Source organism: Manis pentadactyla, chromosome 16 (assembly GCF_030020395.1).
Source record: "Manis pentadactyla isolate mManPen7 chromosome 16, mManPen7.hap1, whole genome shotgun sequence".
In the NCBI taxonomy this organism is placed as follows: domain Eukaryota; kingdom Metazoa; phylum Chordata; class Mammalia; order Pholidota; family Manidae; genus Manis; species Manis pentadactyla.
In genome coordinates, this window is record NC_080034.1 from 48109792 (window position 1) to 48137000 (window position 27209).

Here is a 27209-nt window from a genome sequence, read left to right on the forward strand (position 1 = left end):
GCCCTTGTGAAAAAGTTTCCCCACACACATAAAATGAGACTTAAAAAAAATAATAACCTTTGATAAAGTTCCTTGTCAAAGGCTTTTGAAAATATTAATCACATTATCATCATCAAGGCAAACTTCATCATATCTGTGTGCCAGAGGACTACCAATGTCCCCTCAATTAATAAAAAATAGAAAATGATCAGTGTTTATTTAAGAGACATCTGTACTATAGTGATCATGAAGTAATAGACAGAAAGTAACATTACAGAAAGAGACTAGAGAACCAGATGCTAAAGACAGAATTTTGGAGCATGTCTGTATCCAAGAAACAGAGAAGAAAGATAAGGCAAGTCAGAGAAGTAGGAGGGATAAAACTCTGAGAAGCTAGATGAGCAAACTCCGAAAAAAGATTGGTATGTGGTAGAGCATGCTACTGAGTTACGATTTGTACCAGTAAGAGTAAATCAGCAATTAGGGGTTAGTGGAGTCCTCAGAAAATTTGAGTTTTTGAATAGATAAAAACAGTCACATAGTTCAAAAATCACAAAAGTATTTTAAAAAATACAATAAAGAACTTTTCACTCTTCGGTCCTCCATCTGGTTAGAACCCCCTCTCAAGTAGAAACTTTTAATTAATTTGTGTACCCTTACAGAGTTTTAGTGCAGATATAGGCAAATATAAAGACATATTCTTGTTTCAATTCCTGTTTAGTGTAGCATATAGCACATAGAGTATTATGCACCTGGCTTTTGGTCACCCACAAATATATTCTGGAGATCTTTACATGTAGAGAGTGTTTTCATTCTTTTTTATAGATATGTATCATGCAGAGTTCTACAGAAAAAAATAATTATAGCTAAAGAGAGAGATTTATTTTAAAGAATTGGCTCATGCAATTGTGGGGGCTGACAAATACAAAATCTGTAGGGCAGGCAAGCAGCTTGGAAATTCAGGTAGGAGTTGATGTTGCAGTCTTGAGTCCAAAATCCCTAGAAGGGCAGCAGGCTAGAAATTCAGGCAAAATTTCTGTTACAGTCTTAAGGCAGAATTCCTTGTGCTCTAGGAAACTTGTTTTTACTTTTAAGGCCTATAACTGATTAAAAGGCCTACCCACATTATGGAGGGTGATCAACTTTACTAAATGACCACATATACAAAACAACACAGAAACATCTAGTGTTTGACAAAATGAGTTGGCACCACAGTCAAGCCAAGTTGACACAAAAAATTAATCATCACAAGCTGCATAGTATTTCATTGTATGGATGCTCATTATTTAACCAATTCCATTTAGATTATCATTTTTTGCTATTACTAACTATTCGATGAATTGCCTTGTATAAATGTCATTTTAAATATGTACAAACATATGCAGTTGTCATATATTGCCAAATTCCCTTTCATGGGGATTCTCCCCCATCAGCAGTATATGAAACTATTTCTCCACAGCCATAACAAGGACTATGTTGTCATACCTGGAAATTTTTGCCAGTCTGATTGGCAAAACTGACATCTCAGTGTAGTTTTAATTTTCCTTTCTCAATGTGCAGATTTAGTTGAGTTTCAAAGGGACAGACCAAATTTAAGGGATTATGGAATAAGTGGATGGTAACCTAGAGAATGGATAAAATAGATAGTAGTCCAAAGGGATCGACATCTGGCCATATTGGGAGAAAATTAGTTTGGTGGCTAAAGAAGCATGTGGATTTGATGAAGATGTTACTAAACAAGAGACCTACTACTCTTGTTTAAAGTGGTCATGAAAAGAATCACTAGAAAAGGAGAGACAATATTTGAAAAGAATGTGAAAGCAGTAGTAAAGGAGGCAGAAAGAAATGGTATCCCTGACAAAGTTAGGATGGATAGGAGCTAAGTGCTGGATGTGAAAATTATGGACAGAAGGCTGTGGGTTGGGAGAAGTTGGCAGGTACTTCTTAAAGGAGGATTTTTGGAACAAGAATTAAAAAGGGAAGGGTTAGATTCACCAGTGGAAGAGGAAAAGCACAGGCTGCAGATGCTGCATTATCCACAGGCATGGGGATTCCTGCCTGCCAACACCCCAGGGCTCCAGATAAAAAGCAGAAGGTTTGCTGGATGATTCACCCACGTGGACATTGATTGATTCAACAAATACTTACTGAGCTTGTACTCTTTCAGGTACACTGATGTCACTCAGAATGAAATGAGACATGAAATAACACAGAAGGCTATAAACCACATACCAAAGTCACATATGTATGAGAGATCAGGACAATGAGGTGTGGGAGGACATGAAAGTAAAAGGAGTGTTCTGGGAAAAGCTGAGATTTACTTTAGTTTCAGAGGTATTCTGGAAAAAAAACAGTAACAGGATGGGCCCAGGAAAAGAAACCACTAAGCATTATGGAGATGACAGTGTAGGTGATAATTCTTCATTTGGGCGGTAGTCAAAGGATGACGTGAACATGAGGCAAGAAGGAGTTAGCTGACTTCATTGTTCCAAGAGAAAGGCTGGTTTCAAAAAATAATAACAGAAAACTTCAGGCATAAAACAGAATAGTGTTATGAATTCCAGTGTACCCTTAACCCAGATTCAATAACAGTCAATATTTTGCCAATCTTGTTTAGCTATATCCCCCGCAATCTCCACTTTTATTTATTCCAGGAGTATTTTTAAGACCCAAACATCTTGTCATTTGATTTGTCAGTATGTATCTTTTAACTGATAATAACTTTTTTCCTTTTAAACATAACCATAATGCCATTATCATAACCAATGAAATTAACAATAATTTTATAAAGTTGTTTCAACAATAAAAGACTGAAACATTTGTTAGTGGCTCTAAATAAAAACAATGGTGTTTAGGAACCTGAAAAGAAATGCTGATACAGAGACAGGACTAGTTAGCTCTTTGATGGTACCATTAAAAATTATATTGTAAAATATTAACCACCATAGGGAAAGTTCGTATATATATATAGTAAACATTTCGTTACATATAAACTATACCACTTTTTGGTATGTGTAAACATATATACACAGAATCTATCTTTCTCCATATCTAGCATATGTAGATATAAAGTGACTCAAAGAACATTTACTAATACACCCAGGGATTATCCGAGTGATGGGACAAGTGCTTATTTTTTTACTTTTTGGGTGTGTACTGGGGTGGTGGAGGATGAGGGTGGCAGGAAGCATTGGAGGAAGGATTATGGCTTCTTCGATGGGGCTGAACTGACTTTCAGTGAAGAAAGTGACTCATCTTCCATCTCACAGTCCACAAATCAGAAATGCAGGTGAATACATAGTAGATGCAGAAAATAATGTTAATTGAATAAAATCTAATGAAAAAGGGTGAAAGCTTCACTGCGATTTATCACTTCGCTGGAAAAAGAAGTGACAGAGATTCAGGGTAAGCTACCCTCTCAAAATGAGGTTCTGGTATCTCTACAGCACTTTGTGAGCTGCTGTCCACTCTGAAACCTATGACATCAGGAAGCCCATGATATCACACAGTTTTCAGTGTGAGTGGGACTTGGCCCTAAGACTTCTGACTAAATGGAGTCTGGTAGCTGTGATGTTTGTGAGCTATGGAGATTTCTGGTAATTCTAATACTTAGAGGTAGGCTCAGGCCAGATAAGTTGTGGTGTGAGGTTGCTTGGAGTGCACTCTGCACTGTCCTTCTGAGGTCACTTCTGCTTTATTAGGAGGGCCCCGAGGTTCCCCACATTCTTGTCTGCTTTATTAAAGGGGTTGAGGAACCCGTGTGTTGATTATAAGCTCTATAATGGCAGCAACCGAATCCCGAGGTGGGAGAGAAGGCCGTGTATATCTGGGTGCTGTACATGAAGGAAAGTCCTGTAAACCAAAGTGTCTGTGTCTAAACTAGGTTTAGAGTCCTTGTTTGACAACAGGAACAAGTACCTCCCAGTGTGTGGATCTGGACAGCGCTATAGGGATGGGACCGAGAGGTTGAGATGACTTATTAAGGAAGCAGTCCTAGATTGCTCAGAGCACATATACTGCCGTGTTATTCCCCAAGTTCAATGCATATAGATGGCACTGGCAATGTTATTCCCTTACCTTTAGGCCGTTGTTTACTGGACCATCGGAGAGTAAGAGCAGCCTATATTGATCTGGCTAAAGAAATAAACTATTGCAAAAGCTCTAATCAGATTCTCATAAAAATTTGAACTTTGGATTTGGAGTCAAACAGTTAATAATGGTGATAAAATAAGATAAGCAGAGAGAAAAAGATTAAACAAAACACTTTATAGCAGAGTACTGATTAGTGATCGACCTTTGTTTCTGAAAAGACAACTAGTAGAGTTCCCATACAGTCACCTAAGCTATGTTCAGTTTGTTAGAGCCATCAGTTTATACTGAAAATACCTCCATGAGGCTGGGTAATATGGTGGCCTGAGCCATCCGAATTTACACATTTGTTCCCATAGTTAAAATTTCTACTATGATAACTCACACAAATGACATGTGGTTAGCCCCTTTAAACAGATGAGACCCTGGAGAGACAGAGATAGATCTAATTACAGTAAGAGGGCAGGAATTAATTAAAAGTGCCCTCTAGAGAGGGCTTATAGCACCAGGGGATAAAAAGGATAAAGCCTTGTTGGGTTTTTGTCCAAACATATTGTAATTTTCCTTATTTCAATTTGTTGTAAGAGCAAACTTCAGTACATTTCTGAGTAACTAACTACCCTTGATCACCAGGAACAGGTTGATGTATAATTAAGACCTCAGACTGAACAAAAATGGTAGGTCCCAATGATGCAGAAGGGTAAGCAACAACCATGGAATGCTGTTTTTCTTTTTAAGTCTATGGGATCGTCCTTCCTTTAACTCTAACCACCAAAGCAACTCATCAGGAGTCTCAGAGATGATGGTCAAGGACTGCTTGTCTCCACTGTCAGTGAACCAGATCCATTACAGCCCATTAGGATTCACACGCAACTTGATGAATCACTTTCCTCCTCCCACCGCCCCCCCCAAAAAGGCATTGTGATCTTATCAGCCTTTGGAAGGAGAGTATTAAAAGTCTGATGTAATCTTCCAGGAGCCTATGGCATCAAGGCCCTGTGTTGGGTGACCTCTTGGGTCAAGAAACACAAGACAGTATGGAGGAGGCCAGCCTGCAGGATGGGCTGGAGCAGCAGGGAAGCTTCTTTCCTTAAAGCAGCTATTAGGGTAAGAAGGATGAGCAGATGGGAAAGAGGGGAGTGCTGAGCAGTTTGCACCAGTAAACACAGTTTTGGACTTCAACTGTTCACTTGGCTTCAACAAATGAACTTTTAATAACATTTTGGCACCAAATGGGCATCTGGTTTCATTCCTACCTCTAGCTGTGTAGTCTTGAAACATTATCCGCTGACATAAGCGGCAGATCATGAAAAATCCTCTCATGTTCCCTGACCTGGCCCACACAGCCACTGAAGAGGTAGGACAATGGGATGACCCTTTCTCTTCCCTCACCTTATGGACCACTCACTTAGGTGAGAAAATGGGCTACCATATCCTGAGGAAACCTCTCATCTCCTAACCTGGCTCATACTATGTACAAGATCCCTGGGAATCTTTTTTTTTATAGTGTTCAATGTGTTTTTTTTATATCGTTAATGTACAATTACCTGAACCTCATTATGGTCACTAGACTCCCCCTATTATCAAGTCCCCCCCACATACCCCATTACAGTCACTGTCCATCAGCGTAGTAAGATGCTATAGAATCATTACTTGTCTTCTCTGTTCTTTCCCGTGTCCCCCCCTGCTACATTATGTCTGCTAATCGTAATGCTCCCTCTTCCCCCTTATCCCTCCCTTCCCACCCATCCTCCCCAGTCCCTTTCCCTTTGGTACCTGTTAGTCCATTCTTGGGTTCTGTGAATCTGCTGCTGTTTTGTTCCTTCAGTTTTTCCTTTGTTCTTATACTCCACAGATGAGTGAAATCATTTGGTACTTGTCTTTCTCTGCCCAGCTTATTTCACTGAGCATAATACCCTCCAGCTCCATCCATGTTGTTGCAAATGGTAGGATTTATTTTCTTCTTATGGCTGAATCATATTGCATTGTGTATATGTACCACATCTTCTTTATCCATTCATCTGGTGGACACTTAGGTTGCTTCCATTTCTTGGCTATTGTAAATAGTGCTGTGATAAACATAGGGGTGCATATGTCTTTTTCAAACTGGGCTCCTGCATTCTTAGGGTAAATTCCTAGGAGTGGAATTCCTTGGTCAAAAGGTATTTCTATTTTGAGTTTTTTGAGGAACCTCCATACTGCTTTCCACGATGGTTGAACTAGTTTACATTCCCACCAGCAGTGTAGGAGGGTCCCCCTTCTCCACATCATTGCCAACATTTGTTGTTGTTTGTCAGTCCCTGGGAATCTTTATCCCCTAACCATAGCTATATGGCTTCATGTCTTCCAAAAGGACAGTGTAACTTTACCAGTTCTATGTGAGTGCCAAATTAATTAAGTATATAAGATGAGAAAAGGCCTGACCAATTTGGCCACTAAAAATACAGTGAGCCACTTTCAGAGTCAGGCAGTTTTATTACTTATGTAGAAAGCAAAAGGAAGAGTAAGCAAAGGTGCTAGCTCCCTAGGTCATTGTCCCACACACCAAAAAAGGATGACACTGAATAAAAGGTGTTGGATTGGACTGAGTTGGAGTTAGAGCATACTCTGTTGCTGAGGAATCTGATCTCAGCTAAGCAACTTTATAATCTTCAGCTAAACCCTGGAGAAAGCATCATACCTCTTCAGAACTTGGGAAGCCAATGAGAAACTGTCTCATGATGCTTCTTAGGGATATAAAGAGTTGTGTAGGAGGTAGCTTTATGACAGCTCCTCACAGCCTTCTATCTTGTGTTCCTGGAAGATTATAAGACATTTTCCAAGGCTCGGATTAGCCTTGGCTGTGTGGCTTCTATGGATATGTGCAGGCTCCACAGTGGAGCTGTCCACCTACAAGAGGTAAGTAAACTTTTTCTGTAAAGGACCTGACTCCTCCCAGTCACTCATGTATCTTTTACTTTCATTTCTAATACAAAAAGTTTTAAATCTTAATGAAACCATACTTATAAGAATGTTTTTAATTAACAGAGACCAATACCATACAATAATAATAAATACATGTACAAAAGAAGGATTGAAAGGACATACAAATTGATGGTAATGGTTGCTCTTAGGGAGAGAGGGAGAGGAATGAATAGTCAAGATAACGAATACAATTTCAATTTATCTTTAAAAAAAAGTACTAACAGGGACATTTAGATAAACATAGTGAGAAGCTAAAGTCACATCACTACTCTGTGCCCCATGATCAGACCTCCCTCTCCCTAGTGGGCTGGCTCCCAGGATTATTGGCACCAAATCCACCAGCCCTCCAGATGCCTTGGACCAACACTGGCTCTGTGGCTGGCTAGCTGGCTGCCCCATCTTGTCACTCACGATCAGTCAGCTACAACCCTAACACCACACCTGGGAGGAATGTATGACTAGTAGCCCTTCAGAGGATACTCCCCAACTCCATGACCCTGCACAACCCCAGGCTTTCCCTTTGGTGGATGCAGTAGCGGTAGGTTCTGATTGATCCTTTCAAACACACTCGCTAGTTCTTTTTTCCAACTTAGCTGGAATTCCTAAGCAGGAGCCTTGCCCAGTGCAGAGGTTTTAGGGAGGGCAGGGAAGAAGGTTTCCCTGTGCCTGCTCACAACTTCATAATTTTCATCACTTTCTAAGCACAGAGTAGCATGTCACTTGCTTTACTTTATAAATATCTGACTCCACTAAGCAGTCATGTGAGATAAATAAAACTATTCCCATTTTACATACGGTAAAATTGGAGCCTAGACCAGTTTGAGTGGCTTGCTCAAAAAGTGGCAGTTTGGGGACTGGAGGCTTACTAGTAATGGCACCTTGAATCCAAGTTATTTAAATGTTTCTCCTCCCCCATTCTCAAGGACCTCTTCCTCCATGTCACCAACATCACTTATCATGTTAAAAGTGCTTTGAGTTGCCTTTCCTTCTTCATTCCTCATTCTTTCCACACTTCATCCAGTCTGAGGCTGACGCTTGAGTCCACACCCCTGCTCAGACCTTACCACCTCAGTCCTTTAAAAGGCTCCCTCACTCATCTCCTGCCTCCAGACTCTAGGCTACTCTTCATTCCCTGCTGAAAGAATTATCTTTTTTGTTCTCTGTTTTTCAAACTGCATAAAAAAAGAAGCAAAAAAAGACATACTATGTAGAAAATATGAAGCAAAATAGGAAACTCCAAGGAACTCCCTCCATACCCACTCTACTTACCACACCAGAAATAATCATATGTTAATAGTTTAATCTGTAGCCTTCTACCCTTACTCTAGACCCAAGGGTGCAGTGAAAGGCAAGGGGGTAGAAAGCACCCCCACTCACTGCACTTCATGGTAACATTTCCCTACACAGGTAATGCTGATGCTTGAGGCCCAAGATCAATGAGCTGTAAAGGGAGTCAGTGCTGTTTCCACCTGTCTTCCCCAAACTGCCCTCACGAACTGGCAACCAGCTGAAATCACATGGCTGTCTGATTTTTACTGAATATGAATTATTTAACATGTTCTTCATATTAACTTAGTTTCCAAGGGAATGTTGATTTTACCATTAGATCAAATCCAATTAATTATTTGCCTCTACAGAAACTAACCAAAAAGTTAAATACAATAAAGCACATAAAATACAATTAAAATTTACAAGACTGAAGGAAAAACTTGATAGGAAATACAACTGATTTAAAACAATGGATACATAAAATGAGATTTTTAAAGATAACCAAAGTTCTATAATTATTCAGTAATAAAAGTAAGTTTTATTATGCATATGCCTTAAATTTATAGCAATCATATGCAGTGGGACAAAGAGACTTTCACATACATAAGAAATATTTTAATGCACCCAATTATCAATTTTTATGAAAACATACAAGGTATAATTTAATTTGTGGGTAAATATTTATGCTAAATAATAAACTGAGATAGTTACACTATCCTGAGAATTTCAGATACATACGGCTTTTAAACATACACTACAGATTACTTCTAATAACAAAATCAATGGTGAATGAACGTGACTTTAGGAGTAAGACCATCTAAGTACCATTTGCGAACAATAAATTCTGTCAAACCCCGTCTGGGGAGAAAGTGGTCCAGTCATCTCCCATCTCTTCATCCCCACCAGGTGCTCCTTCTACAGCTGCTGTGGGCGGAGATGAGCCTTTGCAGTTGTCTGCCTGTAGAGTCTCTACTACCCAACCGATGCCCCCAGAGATTCTGAGGCCCCACCCACATGCGGGTTTTGGATCTTTGCCTGCCCCCCTGAGGGCAGGGTAGGGGGTCATGGCTTCGGTTGTGTGGGGGACACAATGGTGGGACCAGAAGGTGGCAACGTAGGTAATCCAGGCCCGGACCCACTTTTCTCCCCGCACCGCATTCTGCAGCCCGCAGCATGGAGAGCTCCACGTTTCCCTAGTATTGGGGTCCCTGTCCCTTTAAGGCTTCCAAAAGGCACTCGCCAAAAAAAAAAAAGAAAAAGAAATGGCCGCTCCCATTTCTTTGTTCTCCCGCGCCGGCCTCAGGCACCCTCTCATCAGTCTTGCTGCCGTTTCCCTAGTATCCAGGGCCCCAATACCAGGGAAACAGAAACGTTTCCACCTCAGAAGAGTGGAGTTCTCTGCCAGGGTCCAGAAGCTAAAGTGTGCGAACACCCTGATCCAGCGTCTCTGTCCAGCTGTGACCCCAGAGGTCAGAACCCGGGGAGCTGAAATCATACTTAAAGGCCAGACCTGCCACACTGCTCCTCAGGGGCCCTTACCTGGTCAAGCCTGGACCCCTGCCATTGACCACAGCCCAGAAGTTCACAGACCTGCCTTAGAGGCCTGTGTGCCACCAGTCCCCCAGCCCCTGCACAATACCCACTGCGGTTCAGCAGGTCCACCATGCCCACTGGGCACACTCCATTCACTGGGAGACCACCAGACACGATCCTGCCAATCCTACCTCGTGGATTGTCATCAAGGCTTGGAGATGCTGTCCCATAACAGACCCCATTATTTCATTATGCCTGTTCTTTCCAAATAGTGGGAAAGTTACTTCAAGTGGAAGCTTTGGTTTGTTTCTACAGCAATGTGGAGGCACGTGATGATCAAGATCTCTCCTCCTGAACAGAGCGCCACCCCTTTGCATCCTCAGAAGAAATAATCAGCTCTGCAGGGACCCCACCCACAGAGGAGCCCCCAGACCCATGTGCAAAGGAGACAGTGCTGAGGGACCTCAGATAATTCAAGAAAGGGAGAGTGAAAGATGGAGACCCTAATAATTCTGAAAGCAGGCACAAAAGAAAGAGCCGGGAGACCAGACCTTCTGCATTTAAACCTAAAGAAAAATGGAGTCCTCCTTCCTTTGAGCACAAGAGTAGGCCTCTGAAGAGGAAAACCTCCATTCCCAGGGCTTACATGACTGAATAAGAGACACCATCAGTTTTTTATGAAATACTTGACCAGTTCAGTCCTTGACCAATCTTTGACCTGCCAGTGGGAGGTCCTATAGCTCCATTCAAGATCTGTCTGTGTCAGAGAAAGGGTTTCATTTCATCATCCCAGCCAGTGGAGCAGCCAGCCAAGAGGACGGAGAATGACATCAGTTACACTAGCAAAAGCTTTACTGGAATCCTCAAAGAGCAAGAGTAGTTCTTGTTAGTTCTGGACAGAAATATTAGGAGATTCTGCTCCTGTATCCAGGTCTGGGTACCAGCTGACACTATATCCTAGATTGGTTATACAGTTCCTGTGAAGACCTGGCTTTGGGAAGAAGGTTACACTCCAATAGATCAATAAGGCCAAGGACAAAACTGAGGCCACCAGATACCTGGTCACTGAGACCTGGCCTGATAGTCAGCCTTCCATGTAGATCACCCTGCCTGCTGCAGGGACATCTCCAGCCCAGAGCTCCCAGGCCGTCTGGCCTCCCACAATCTACTGGATAAGCAACCAGTGTGGCACACATGCCTCTGAAGTCATTCAACCTGCTGGCCTCACTTGGGTCCTCACAGTCAGAGCGCCTTCCAGGCATCTCTTCGAACTCAAAACCCACAGCTACTTTTACCCTTTAAACCCCTGCCCCTCCCCCATCTCTGGTCACTGATACCACCTACCTGCCTCTGACAGGTCTGTCATGCCCCACCAACTCCTTCAAGTCTATCTTTGGCAGCCCCAAAGGTATCCCTGTAAATTCCTATTTGATTTTGGCCTTAGTGCTGCTGGGAAGAGCCTTATCCTCCCCTTTTTCAACTGTAAGAGACCCAGATTTCTGACCTTGGATGTTCCTTGACTTTCTCCTCTAGAAGCTGGAAACTCAAGTCCTCTCTGAGGAATGCATTTTTGAGACTCTACAGAAGCAAATCTTTTGAACTTGAACAGTTCTACTTTTGAAGCTTGAAAGTAGAGAAATATTTACACATACCAAAAATCTCTTCTTCCCATCTATTCCTTCCCATTTTTTCTGTGGAAACAGATATGCTGGGAAGGTAAGCTTTCTTTCTCAAGTCTATTTGTCACTTTCTCTATTTTTATATATAAAGACTTGGTCTTACTATTTATCTGACAAGAAACGTAATGTGTGCTTTGACTTGAGTTCGTTGGAGGAATGACTTGTAGTGGTGAGATGCCAACAGAGCCAGGTTTAACTGTGTTAAGGTTACGGAGACAAGGCAAGTTGGATGAGACAAGCAGCACCACATTATGGACACAAATGCTGAATGCCAATTTTCAAGTTCTTTGGCTTAAGGGACAGCAACATCTCAGGATGCTACTAGGGCCAGGGAAGTTAAAGACAAAGTAAAACAACACTGCTTCTTCTCTCTATATCATAGGCCATGATTCCCCTTATACTTGCCAGGAATGCTAAATTGGCGAAATAAATCTTACACGTACTCTTTCTCTTAACTTAGACCTTATCAAATCACCCCTCACATTCATACTTCTCCCATGGAAGGTAGATTAGGAAGCCTCTTGGGCCAAAGAACAAAGAAAGAAAGATGGGGAAGAGCAGGTTCCTAAGCTTACCCCTCTGTGAAACCAGTGAAGGTCTCAGACTCAAAGTGAGTCCTTGGCACTTCTTACCATTCTGATGAATAAAAATAAAGGCAAGAAAGATTCCTTGAGTACGTCTACCCCCTTTTAAATAGAAAGTCTTGGAGGCTTATTTGGAACAATAACCAATGTAAAATTTGTTAACAAAAAAAAAATTTCTCACAGTAACATTATGATATATGTACTACTCCTAGCACACCCATTTCTATAGATGGAGAGTCTGAGGCAAAAAGATGCTGAATAGGGCAAAGGTGATATGAAAAGATAGGAATGGCTTTGATAGGATATACAAGTTAAATTTGTTATCAGCTACTGCCTCCATCTCTCAAAACTGCATAAAGAGCCATTCACTAGGAATTAGGGCAAAGTGCTATTCTTCAGCAAAGCCATGGACTTCTTCAAAGTCCATGTTGACAATGATTCAGACATCCAGGCTTCATAACCATCAATAGTCCTTTTTCTATCTTTAATTGTTCAAAATGTAAAATGCAATACATTCTCATTAGTTTGTCAGAACAACTTAATTCCTATCAGGAAAGATACAAAATCACTAGCAGAACTTGAACACAAATCTTTGTACAAAAACAGGACTCCCCAGAGGTGGAGCCAAGATGGTGGCATGAGTAGAGCAGCGGAAATCTCCTCCCCAAACCACATATATCTATGAAAATATAACAAAGACAACTCTTCCTAAAATAGAGACCAGAGGACACAGGACAACATCCAGACCACATCCGCACCTGCGAGAACCCAGCGCCCCAGGAAGGGGGTAAGATACAAGCCCAAGCCCCGCGGGACACGAGTGCCCCTCCCCCCAACTCCCAGTGTGAGGAGAGGAGTCGGAGCCGGGAGGGAGAGGGAGCACAGTACTGCTGAACACCCAGGCCCAGCAATCTGGACCAGAGCGCAGACACAGTGCATGTGAGGGGATCTGGATACTAGGGAAATGGCAGCAAGACTGGTGAGCGGGTGCCCGAGGCCGGCATGGGAGAACAAAGAAATGGGAGTGGCCATTTTTTTTCTCTCTTTTTTTTTTTGGCGAGTGCTTTTTGGAAGTCTTAAAGGGACAGGGACCCCAATACTAGGGAAACAGGGCAGCAAGACCGGTGAGCAGGTGCCTGAGGCCAGTGCCTGAGGACAAAAAAAAAAAGCGGTTTGTTTGTTTGTTTGTTTGTTTTTTTAAATTATTTATTTAATTTTTTTTTGTTGTTGTTGTTTTGGTTTGGCGAGTGCTTTTTGGAAGTCTTAAAGGGGCAGGGAAGGACACTTAGTCCAGAGGCAGGGAATCTGGGGATCTCTGGGCACTCTAACCCTTTGGGCAGCAGGGAGTACGGAGGCCCCTTACCACTGTGGAGCAGAAGGCCGAGCCAGGCCATGCCCACAGCAACAGCGGAGATAAACTCCATAGCAGCCAGGCAGGAAGCAGAAGCCCTGTCTGTGTGCAGCTGACCAGCACAAGCCACTAGAAGTCGCTGTTCTCCCAGGAGATGAAGGCCACAAACCAACAAGAAGGAAAGCTCTTCCAGCCGTCACTCGTGCCAGCTCTGCAAACTATCTCTAACACCATGAAAAGGCAAAACTACAGGCAGACAAAGATCACAGAGTCAACACCTGAGAAGGAGACAGACCTAACCACTCTTCCTGAAGAAGAATTCAAAATAAAAATCATGAACATGCTGATGGAGATGCAGAGAAAAATGCAAGAGCAATAGGATGAAGTCCGGAGGGAGATCACAGATGCCAGGAAGGAGAGTACAGAAGTGAAACAAACCCTGGAAGGATTTATAAGCAGAATGGATAAAATGCAAGAGGCCATTGAAGGAACAGAAACCAGAGAAGAGAAACACATAGAAGCTGACATAGAAAGAGATAAAAGGATCTACAGGAACGAAACAACACTAAGAGAACTGTGTGACCAATCCAAAAGGAACAAGATCTGTATTATAGGGGTACCAGAAGTAGAAGAGAGAGGAAAAGGGATAGAAAGTGTCTTTGAAGAAATAATTGCTGAGAACTTACCCAAATAGAGGGGAGGAAATAGTTGCTCAGACTACAGAGGCACACAGAACTCCCAAGAGATGGGACCCAAAGAGGACAACACCAAGACACATAATAATTAAAATGGCAAGGATCAAGGACAAGGAAAGAGTTTTAAAGGCAGCTAGAGAGAAAAAGGTCACCTATAAAGGAAAACCCATCAGACTATCATCAAACTTCTCAACAGAAAACCTACAGGCCAGAAGAGAATGGCATGATATATTTAATATAATGAAACAGAAGGGCCTTGAACCAAGGATACTGTATCCAGCACGACTATCATTTAAATATGATGGCAGGATTAAACAATTCCCAGACAAGCAAAAACTGAGGGAATTTGCTTCCCACAAAACACCTCTACAGGGCATCTTACAGGGACTGCTCTAGATGGGAGCACTCCTAAAAAGAGCACAGAACAAAACACCCAACATATGAAGAAAGGAGGAGGAGAAATAAGAAGGGAGAGAAGAAAAGAATCTTCAGACAGTGTATATAACAGCTCAATAAGTGAGCTAAGTTAGGCAGTAAGATACTAAAGAGGCTAACCTTGAACCTTTGGTAACGACGAATTTAAAACCTGCAATGGCAATAAGTACATATCTTTCAATAGTCACCCTAAACGTAAATGGACTTAATGCAACAATCAAAAGACACAGAGTAATAGAATGGATAAAAAAGCAAGACCTATCTATATGCTGCTTACAAGAAACTCACCGCAAACCCAAAGACATGCACAGACTAAAAGTCAAGGGATAGAAAAACACATTTCAGGCAAACAACAGCGAGAAGAAAGCAGGGGTTGCAGTACTAATATCAGACAAAATAGACTTCAAAACAAAGAAAGTAACAAGATAAAGAAGGACACTACATAATGATAAAGAGCTCAGTACAACAAGAGGATATAACCATTATAAACATATATGCACCCAACACAGGAGCACCAATATATGTGAAACAAATACTAACAGAATTTAAGAAGGAAATAGAACGCAATGCATACATGTTGGGAGATTTTAACACACCACTCACTCCAAAGGACAGATCCACCAGACAGAAAATAAGTAAGGACACAGAGGCACTGAACAACACAGTAGAACAGATGGACCTAATAGACATCTATAGAACTCTTCATCCAAAAGCAACAGGATATACATTCTCCTCAAGTGCACATGGAACATTCTCCAGAATAGACCACACACTAGCCCACAAAAAGAGCCTCAGTAAATTCCAAAATATTGAAATTCTACCAACCAACTTTTCAGACCACAAAGGTATAAAACTAGAAATAAATTCTGCAAAGAAAACAAAAAGGCTCACAAACACATGGAGGCATAACAACATGCTCCTAAATAATCAAAGGATCAATGAACAAATTAAAATAGAGATCAAGGAATATAGAAACAAATGACAACAACAACAGAAAGCCCCAACTTCTGTGGGACGCAGAGAAAGCAGTCTTAAGTGGTAAGTATATAGCGATCCAGGCACACTTGAAGAAGCAAGAACAATCCCAAATGAATAGTCTAACATCACAATTATCAAAACTGGTAAAAGAAGAACAAATGAGGCCTAAAGTCAGCAGAAGGAGGGACATAATAAAGATCAGAGAAGAAATAAACAAAATTAAGAAGAATAAAACAATAGCAAAAATCAATGAAACCAAGAGCTGGTTCTTTGAGAAAATAAACAAAATAGATAAGCCTCTAGCCAAACTTATTAAGAGAAAAAGAGAATCAACACAAATAAACAGAATCAGAAATGAGAATGGAAAAATCACGACAGACTCCACAGAAATACAAGGAATTATTAAAGACTACTATGAAAACCTATATGCCAACAAGCTGGAAAACCTAGAAGTAATGGACAACTTCATAGAAAAGTACAACCTTCCAAGACTGACCAAGGAAGAAACACAAAAGTTAAACAAACCAATTACGAGCAAAGAAATTGAAACGATAATCAAAAAACTACCCAAGAACAAAACCCCTGGGCCAGACAGATTTACCTAGGAATTTTATCTGACACACAGAGAAGACATAATACCCATTCTCCTTAAAGTTTTCCAAAAAAGAGAAGAGGAGGGAATACTCCCAAACTTATTCTATGAAGCCAACATCACCCGAATACCAAAACCAGGCAAAGACCCCGCCAAAAAAGAAAATTACAGACCAATATCCCTGATGAATGTAGATGCAATAATACTCAATTAAATATTAGCAAACCGAATTCAACAGTATATCAAAAGGATCATACACCATGACCAAGCGGGATTCATTCCAGGGATGCAAGGATGGTACAACATTCGAAAAACCATCAACATCATCCACCACATCAACAAAAAGAAAGGCAAAAACCACATGATCATCTACATAGATGCTGAAAAAGCATTTGACAAAATTCAACATCCATTCATGATAAAAACTCTCAGCAAAATGGGATTAGAGGGCAAGTACCTCAACATAATAAAGGCCATATATCATAAACCCACAGCCAACATTATACTGAACAGTGAGAAGCTGAAAGCTTTTCCTCAGATCGGGAACAAGACAGGGATGTCCATTCTCCCCACTGTTATTTAACATAGTACTGGAGGTAATAGCATGGCAATCAGACAAAACAAAGAAATACAAGGAATCCAGATTGGTAAAGAAGAAGTTAAAACTGTCACTATTTGCAGATGATATGATATTGTACATAAAAAACCCTTAAGACTCCACTCCAAAACTACTAGAACTGATATAGGAATACAGCAAAGTTGCAGGATACAAAATTAACACACAGAAATCTGTAGCTTTCCTATACACTAACAATGAAGCAATAGAAAGAGAAATCAGGAAAACAATTCCATTCACAATTACATCAAAAAGAATAAACTACCTAGGAATAAACCTAACCAAAGAAGTTAAAGACCTATACCCTGAAAACTACAAGACGCTCTTAAGAGAAATTAAAGGGGACACTAACAAATGGAAACTCATCCCATGCTCTTGGCTAGGATGAATTAATATTGTCAAAATGGCCATCCTGCCCAAAGCAATATACAGATTTGATGCAATCCCTATCAAATTACCAGCAACATTCTTCAATGAACTGGAACAAATAGTTCAAAAATTCATATGGAAACACCAAAGACCCCGAATAGCCAAAGCAATCCTGAGAAAGAAGAATAAAGTAGGGGGATCTCACTCCCCAATTTCAAGCTCTACTACAAAGCCATAGTAATGAAGACAATTTGGTACTGGCACAAGAACAGAGCCACAGACCAGTGGAACAGACAAGAGACTCCAGACATTAACCCAAACATATACGGTCAATTAATATTTGATAAAGGAGCCATGGACATACAATGGGGAAATGACAGTCTCTTCAACAGATGGTGCTGGCAAAACTGAACAGCTACATGTAGGAGAATGAAACTGGACCATTGTCTAACCCCATACAGAAAAGTAAATTCAAAATGGATCAAAGACCTGAATGTAAGTCATGAAACCATAAAACTCTTGGAAAAAAACATAGGCAAAAACCTTTTAGACATAAACATGAGTGACCTCTTCTTGAACATATCTCCCCGGGCAAGGAAAACAATAGCAAAAATGAATAAGTGGTACTATATTAAGCTGAAAAGCTTCTGTACAGCAAAAGACACCATCAATAGAACAAAAAGGAACCCTACAGTATGGGAGAATATATTTGTAAATGACAGGTCCGATAAAGGCTTGATATCCAAAATATATAAAGAGCTCACCCACCTCAACAAACAAAAAACAAACAATCCACTTAAAAAATGGGCAGAGGAACTGAACAGACAGTTCTCCAAAAAAGAAATACAGATGGCCAACAGGCACATGAAAAGATGTTCCATATCGCTAATTATCAGAGAAATGCAAATTAAAACTACAATGAAATATCACCTCACATCAGTAAGGATGGTTACCATCCAAAAGACAAACAACAACAAATGTTGGCGAGGCTGTGGAGAAAGGGGCACCCTCTTAGACTGCTGGTGGGAATGTAATTTAGTTCAACCATTGTGGAAAGCAGTGTGGAGGTTCCTCAAAATGCTCAAAATAAACTTATCATTTGACCCAGGAATTCCACTCCTAGGAATTTACCCTAAGAATGCAGCACTCAAGTTTGAAAAAGACAGATGTACCCCTGTGTTTATTGCAGCACTATTTACAATAGCCAAGAATTGGAAGCAACCTAAGTGTCCACCAGTAGATGATTGGATAAAGAAAGTGTGGTACATATACACAATGGAATATTACTCAGCCATAAGAAGAAAACCAATCCTAAAATTTGCAGCAACATGGATGGAGCTAGAGGGTATTATGCTCAGTGAAACAAGCCAAGTAGAGAAAGAGAAATACCAAATGATTTCACTCATCTGTGGTGTATAAGAACAAAGGAAAAAATGAAAGAAGAAAACAGCAGCAGAATCACAGAACCCAAGAATGTGCTAACAGGTACCAAAGGGAAAGGGACTGGGGAGGATGGGTGCGTAGGGAGGCATAAGGGAGGGAAGACGAAGGGGGTATTAAGATTAGCATGCATTAAGGGGGGGTGGGAAAAAGGGGTGGGCTGTACAACAGAGACAAGACATGTAGTGATTCTACAGCATTTTGCTATGCTGATGGACAGTGACTGTGAAGGGGTTTATAGGGGGGACCTGGTATAGGGGAGAGCCTAGTAAACATAATATTCTTCATGTAATTGTAGATTAATGATAACAAAAAAAAAGAAAAATAATGGAAAGGGGTTTACTCCCTGATAGGATAAAACTAACTGTAAATCAACAATTAATGCATGCTTTAAATATCCTTAATTTTGATCATTTAAAGGGTGTCAGATGATCAGCTATGGAAGTACATTTTTCTGATAATATTCCTTTCTCTTAAAAAAAAAAAAAGCAGTTCCTGTGTGGTGACCTCCAATAAGTTCTTCACAATGGTATAAAGGGCATATCAAAGTGTGGGCAAAGGGTCTGTTTGTGTTTATACAGAGGATCAAAGCCCAATTTGGCTACCCAGAAAACGAAATAAGATACGATATGAAGAAGAAGTTCCAACATCAACATACTCTGGAAGAGTCATTCCAGAAGATGATCATCAAAAAACGTCAACAAAGACCCTGGCGCTGTTGCAGTTGTAGCTGCATTCATCCCACTGGTTCCTGGAATTGCCATTGGAATGAAGAAGGAGATATCTAAGCTGGTCTGTGCGTACAGTAAAATAACAAATGTGACTGGATCTATACTGTTGGAACTCAACCAAGAATTAGGAGAAGTGCAAGTTGCAGTGCTCCAAAATCTTGAGACTACAGACTATCTACTGTTAAAAGAACATATGGGATGTGAACAGTTCCCAGTAATGGGTTGTTTTAAATTGTCTGATTTTTCTCAAACTATTCAAATTCAGTTAGACAATATCCATCATATCATAGATAAGTTTTCACAAATGCTTAGGGTGCCTAACTGGTTTTCTTGGTTTCACTGGAGATGGCTGGTAACTGTAGGTCTGCTTTGGCTATGTAACTATATTCCTATTATGTTAATGTGTGCGCGCAATTTAATTAGTAGTTTAAAACCTATACATGCTTATGTTTCTCTACAAGAAGATATGTCATAGAAATAACCAATCTTCCCATGTTTTCTTCTGTCTGCTACTTCTATAGCTTTTCTTCTTCCTTCCTAATTACAACCCTTATGTAGAATTCCTGCCTCATATCTAGTTTACCGACTATCATAATTCTTCCACATAGTAAAGATACCTCAAGACAAATGCTGGGCATAAAACCCACAGGGCATAAATCTGCAAAGAAGTAAAAAGCTAACCTTTTCAAACAATATGGCTTCTCTCTCATTTACCAACTTAACATTTCCCTGTATGGCCCTGGAAGACGACTGGTTAGCCAGAGACGGGTAAGATTCCTCAAGGGAGGAACAACCTAAGACAGGCACAGTCACAGGGGGGCCATCAGGTGAGAAATTGGGGATCAACAGAGGTGAGGCTTAGAACCTCACCCCCCCCGTTCTGAGAGAAATCTTCTGCATCCGTGGATGTTTTATTGCCCTTGTCTAGCTTGGATTAACACATAGTCTACAGGCACACACCTGATCATCTACATTTGCTTTCTTACAGAACTAAACTATGTTTTCTACCTTTATCTTGCATCTACCTACCACTTCAGCATTTTATTAAAATAATAATAATAATAATGATAAGGGAGAAATGTGGGATTCACATATAAATCAAGTATAAGAATCAAACGAATATTCATATCTGACCTGATTGTTTGTAGTTCATAATGCGTGATCAAAACCGAAAGTTTCTTTGATGACTGCCCTTGTACTGTTCACCATGTAAGAACTTATTCACTATGTAAGAATTTGTTCACCATGTAAGAACTTGTTCATTATGCTTCAGAAGATCGGAGACTGATGAGAATTAGGCTTGTGGTGGACTAATGATTGTGCATTGAATCCCTTGTACAGAATTTTATTGTTGTTAACTGTTAACCATTTGATCAATAAATATAAGAGCTGCCCTCTCAAAAAAAAAAAAGGACTGAAAAATGAGTATACTGTATTAGCAAGCATAGCCAAAATGCACTTTCATCATTAAAATCAAGTTTTAAAATAAATTGAATTTTGAGTCAGTTCTCCAAATTGCTATATTAAAAAGCATTAAAGCAATGATAAAAATAGTGAGAGGCATAGTCAATTTTTTGTACCATTAACACTTTTTCATTACAGAAGAAGTCAGCAAATCTGAAGCAACAGACCTTTTGTAAAAAAAAAAAAACCGCTCAACATACCTTCTGTTCCCACACTCTGTATGTAACTAAACATTTCTTCCTTCTCAAAAGGTAGTGTACTATTTCGGATCTTGCTTTATCTCCAACCCTATTTGCATCCACATATTAGACCATGTTCACAACCTTTCTTAGGACGTAAATTAGAGAACCAGAATCCACACGTGCTGGCTTCTAGTTCTATACTGTCTTATACAAAAAGCTAGCAAGCTACTGTTTTAAAAAGAAAGTAAACAAAATAGAATCCAGCGGTGGGCGAGGCATACGCCCTGGCTGGGTCCAACCCTCGGGTGGCCTGAGCTTGGAGCTCACCTCGCCAACTGAGGCATCGGGCAACGCTGGCTTCTCGCGGTGCTTTCAGCAAGCAGAGGAGCAGGCCGCCCTTGCGCGTAGCTTCCCAGGATATGCCAGGCAGGCCCTGGACGCCGCGCCCTCCTGGCTCTTTAGCTGATCTTGCTTCAGAGAGCCAAGAAGCAGGAAAATGGAGTTTGGGAGCGCCTACTGGCCCTCATTCGGTAGCTTCTTGGAGTGCCATGGGGGCCGTGTTGGGGAGAACGTGTGCACACCACCGTCGCCGCTAGCGTTCGGGGGCCGTGAAGAGCCAGGAGCACGTCCAAAAACGCAGAGCCCCCATGTGGTGGTTTTTGAACTCAGGTGCCTCCTTACCTATCGAGATGACGGAGAAGCTACCCAGTCGCCAGGTGAGCAACGACCAGGGAAGGCAGCTGGCTTCCATAGGACACTTTCTCTCTCTCCACCTGCAAGGCTCACAGAAAAGGGCCTAAACTGAGTGCCTGGATGTGGGCTCTCTCCAAGGTAGGATATTATTTTGAAGAGATTCTTCACAATGACTTTGGCTGCATCAGAAGACCTACGTTTTTCCTTAAAATAAAGCTGACCCCTCCCAATCACTCTTACCTTCAGACTCAACTTCCCCACCAGAAATCCCAAAAGTTTCTGGTTCCACATTGACTTCATTTTAAAGATACAAGTTAATCTTATAGGACACAATAGTTTTATGTTTTGTGTTCATAAGTAACTGCTGAGTGTATGTTAGAAATCCCTCCCTGCATGCCCTAGTAGCTTACATGAAAGTTATCAACAGCATTAAAGGAATGCAGTCACTGGCCCCTCTTCTTCCTCGCCTTCCCTTATATCTGGTCACCAGTTTCACTGGATCTTCCCTTTAACTGAGTTTCTTCATCCATCTATCTTCATTTCCCAGTCACTATTCTAAGACTTCAGCTTTGCATCTAGTTTCTGCCTATTCTCTTTTATTTCCATACCATCCTGTCTATTCTACCACATTAATCATCCCCTCTGAAACCAACCTTAATTACCATGATCAACAACCTCCTGGAATTCCCTCATTGCCTAAAAGAGTAAATTCAAACACTATCTAGCTCTCAAGGCTGCCATCTAGTTTTCTAATTCCAAATCAACTTTCTCATTTTTTTACTTCACTGAACTCCCTGCCATAGAGAGTCCATTTCATCTACTCAAATAAAACTAGGTGAGGACATTTTCTGACCTCTGTACCTTTTCTTACATCTTTCTCTTCCAGGTCTTGCTAGGGTTCAGTTTTAGAGGTCCAGTACTGATCAGAAGAACTGGAATCAAATCATGGTCCTTGGGTAAGTTATTTAACATTTGAAAACTTCAATTTATTCATTCTATGGTATGGTATATTAAATGACTCATATGTATGAAAAGAGCTTTTCTTCTGGCACCCAATGATTACTTGATTATCTAATATACTCTACCCTCTCCTGCTTCTAACTCCATTTCACCCCAAGAACAATCTTCACCCCTGCTTTCTGAGCCTTCTACTATGAACTAAATATTTATTTACTGGAGAACCTACTACATGCTAGGTGTTATGGAGGGTACATTATTTTTTATTTTTTGCAATCAAATGCATCATATAGTTACACGAAGGCCAATAGAGAAATTCATTTTAAATCTATTAGGAAATCTTTGCTTTCCTTGAAAAAGGGACTTTTTTCTTTCCCTTACAATTATAGTATAAACAAATGACCATCCCACTTTGGTTGCCAGAATGCTCAGTTTGCATCTCTATCTGAATAACTGTATGGCATACTGAAATTTGTCCTGATCTCAATCTTCTTGGCACCTTCCCCTTTCTCTAATGATTTGTATATGTTTTCAGTTTTCTATTTTATCATATCTTATCAGCTATCTTGAGTCACTTTGATACACTATAGAGTTATGATAAGACTGATAGTTACTGTCTATTGTGGCAGTTAGAAGAAATACCTTCTAACTGATATGTGATCCTACTTTTCCATTTCTGACAATAGAATTACCATCTTGCAGGGGATGAAAAGAAAGGTTACAGAGAGATGTGAAGAAGTAGAACATAACAATTTATTAAGCACTTATGTCAGACACTGTTTTCATCACTATACATGAATAAACTGACTTAATCCTTACAACAGTTTCATGAAGTAGAAAACCAGGAACTCTAAAGGAAAGTCAGTCCCCAGTTAATGTACATAATTCAAGGTAGGACAAAAAGGACCAAAATATTTATGAGGTTATCTTACCATTCAAGAGAATAAGGAGGCTGCACCATTAAAATTAAACCCTCCTGGTTTAGATTAAAACTAGATTTCAGGCCTGCATTTTACTATGTATTAGATAGGATACAAAGAGATTAAGACAATTTCTAACTTCAAAAAGGCTTATGGAGAAAAAGCAGCTGAAAGAACCAGAGAACAGAAGTATGTATTGAAGAATAATGCAAACCATCACAGCAATGACTTCTAAGGAGGTGGGGGACTTAAAGTATCAGAGGCAGGATTTGAGTAGGGCCTTTTAGAAAGTATGAATGGGGTTTCTGGAGACACAAAGAAGAAAATAGGACATGTAAGAGTGTGTAGTAGTTTGAAAAGAAACCAAGCATGAGAAGAGGGTGTAGTAGAGATAAAGGATAGGCCTGCCCACATGTACTGGAGAGTAATAGAAAATAAATAAGTAGATCCAACTATGGAAGCCCTTGAAGTTAAACAGTTTGAACTTCCCCTGGGGACAATGGGAAACTGTGGTCTCTTTGAACAAAGTGGTAATTTAGTCAGGCAGCTAGGTAAAGACAAGGAAACAAGGGCAGCAACAATGTGTTTGCTCTAGTAAACCTAGGCACAAACTACCAGGCAGCAACAGTAGAAATAGAAAGAAATGAACTGTTAAGCCATTTCTAATAGTTTAGCAGACTGATTACCTGAGATAAAAAGGAATCAGTAAGCAGTAATTACAGGGCATTTAGTAACTACTCAGCACTTTGTATGTTTAATATGGATCTAAAACAAGATTTCTGTCTTCAAGAAACTTACAATCTAATTGAATAACCTCAAGCATTATATAACCTGATAAAATAAGATTATTCTGGTCTACTCTTGCCCAAAGTCACAGAGCTGATCATTGTTACTCAGAAGACTGCTGAGAGGTAGGAAAACTGTGGATTAGCATAGAATCATGAACCCCAAAAGCTCAAATTTTAAGGCATAATAATGGTCAAGAGTGCCAATGACAAGTAGGAAAAGGACTGAGAACTAGGCACTGAGTTTGTCCATGAAAGATCAGCTTTATAGGATTGGTGAGAGTTAGAGCCAGAGGGTATGTTTCATGAAATCTCTAAACAAAATTAAAATAAAAAAAAAATAGGGCAGCAATTTTTTAAATAATAATGAAGGAACAAAATGTAAGAGCTTTAGGACATTACTGGTAAGTATAGGATAGAATAGCATTACAATTAGTTAGGCACATTAGTACAACTATGGGTTATACTTTGAGGAAAATATGCTTTAGCAAAAAAGGAAAGAGAAAGGAAGAGAAAAATCTGTCTTTATAAGTTGAAGGACTTAATTTGCCTTAACACTATTATCCCCAAACTGTTTTTTGTACTGTTCTGAAGTCAGTTCCTTGTCTTCTGCTACTAGAGCCAAGAAGCATGAAAATACATGCACACACACACACAAAGGATTCCTATGTAAGTGAAGGAGGTGATGTGGTTGGAAAATAGAGTGTTAAGCTCAACTGGTTGTTCAGAGACTTCCATGAAATAGAGATGGTGAGGAAATTCAGGGTATCAGATTGCTGAATATGTTTAAGGCTGAAGCCAACCAGACTATTAGATTAAATATATTAGGTTTTTTTTTTAAGTCAACCCCTTGTTGTATTGATCACTAATTTGAGCATCTAGTTTACAAAAAGGAAGGAAGGCTAGCTTGAAACTAGTTTATAAATAGCTAGTAGAGAAGGAAAATTCAAACAAGTATGTATTTTTCTTTTCAGCTGTAGGAGATTATGTTACATGCTCTTGTGCTAATATTTAAGAAAGTTTAGATGTTACTCAGTATGAAGTTGCTGATGTCTGATGAGAGTTGAACTCTGACTCAAGGCTTTCCCACAATTGTTACATTTGTAAGGATTCTCTCCAGTATGAGTTCTCTGGTGAATAATAAGGGATGGGCTCCAATTGAAGTGCTTTCCACAGTCTTTACATTCATGGGGCTTTTCTCCAGTGTGGATTTTCTGATGCTCAAAAAAGGATGAGCTTTGACTGAACATTTTCCACAGTCACTATGCTCATAGAGGTTCTCTCCAGTGTGTGTTCTCTGATGTTCAATAAGAGATGAGATCCAACTGAAAGCTTTCTTACATTTACTGCATTCATAGGGACTGTCTCCATTTTGTATTCATTGATGCTGAATTATGGTTGAATGGTCACTGAAGGCTTTCCCACATTCATTACATTTGTAAGGTTTTTCTTGAGTATGAGTTCGCTAATGTTGACTAAGGTTGGTACTTCGACTAAAGGCTTTTCCACAGTCACTACATTCATATGGTTTTTCTCCAGTATGGATCTTCTGATGTAGACTAAGGTGAATACTCTGGCTAAAAGCTTTTCCATATTCACGGCATTCATAAGGTCTCTCTCCAGTATGAGTTCTTTGATGTTCGATAAGGTGTGTGCTTCGACTAAAAGTTTTCCCACATTCATTGCATTCAAAGGTTTTTCTCCACCATGAAGTCTACTGTGGACAATAAGGTCTGATTGGTAACTAAAGGCTTCCCCACATTCATTGCATTTACAAGGTTTCTTCTGCAGGACGAGTTTTGGGTGTTTAATTAAGTCTGAATTGTGTTTGGAGTTTTTCCTAGATATGGGAGATCTAGCACCCTGTGAAATTTTCTGCTGTGCATTAAGTTTTGAGCTTAGACTAAATTCACTAAATTCAGGACCTCTTTTCCTAGTGAAAATTTCCTTGAGGGTCATTGACACTTTTCTGATTGCTGTTTTCTCAAAAGATTTCTTTTGTACAGGACATTTTGTCTGCCTTGATAATTGGTCCTCAGTTTTATGGGCTTCTTCATTTGTAGGACCTTGGGTAGTATTTCCTCTGAGAGTTTTCATTGCTGACCCTGAAAACTTTAGTTCTTCAGAAATAGCCTGACTGGTGTTGATGCTTTGGTTCAGTTCAAATCCCCCTATCTGAAAGACACTTAAAGTGCAAATGTCACCTGTTTCTAGTGTGGAGAGCAAGAAAAATAAACCAGCAGAAAAAAATACAACTAATTTGCCATTCATGCATACTAGAAACTTTATATGGTGAGAAAATAAAAAGGGACACTGGAAGAGAAGTGAACAAGACCAAAAGAGATAACAGGCAGAGTTTTTACAGTGGGCATCGTGAGAACAGAGACATCAAGAAATATGGAAAAGAGGATTTGGGTAATATGCTAAGCCAAAAAATGGAAATGAGCAGATACACCAGCTCATAAGCAGAGAAGAGTGATTAGAAAGTAAAATGAACTGTTAGTTATGACAGCTGATTCATCCTGGTAAATGAGAGAAAGGAAAAGGAAAAGATGACTAGGTGCTCATGTGCAGAAAAGACAACCCCTAAAAAAGCAAAATGTAAGAATGAGTCTATCAAGCTTGGGTGCAACCATTTTCTTGGCAATGAGAGAGAACAAAATTTCAGAAATGCTAACTACCACACTGCCACCTCCATTTTCCCCCAACCCTTCTTCCAACTAGTTTAGTAATTCTTCTAAACAAGTCTGCAGTCACAGTCTATCAGAAGTTTAACATAGCTCATGTAAACTGAGCTTGACTTAGAGTTCATCTAGGCCAACTCACTTATTATCAGATTGAGTAACTCAGGTCACCCAGAGAATTTTAAGAACTTAGACTAGAATTCATATCTCCTAAATATCA

The 27209-nt window shown here is 40.1% G+C and overlaps 2 protein-coding genes across 2 annotated transcripts in view; both read right to left on the bottom strand.

Moving 5' to 3' along the window:
• LOC118910400 (histone H2A type 1-H) overlaps positions 1–27209 on the bottom strand; it is a 274537-nt gene that overhangs the window by 26043 nt on the left and 221285 nt on the right. The gene's annotated exons all lie outside the window — the stretch shown is intronic.
• On the bottom strand, positions 25334–26402 carry ZNF391 (zinc finger protein 391). Its single transcript, XM_036881584.2, is given in 3 exon segments — positions 25334–25554; positions 25557–25997; positions 26000–26402. Coding segments are annotated over 3 exon segments (1065 nt in total).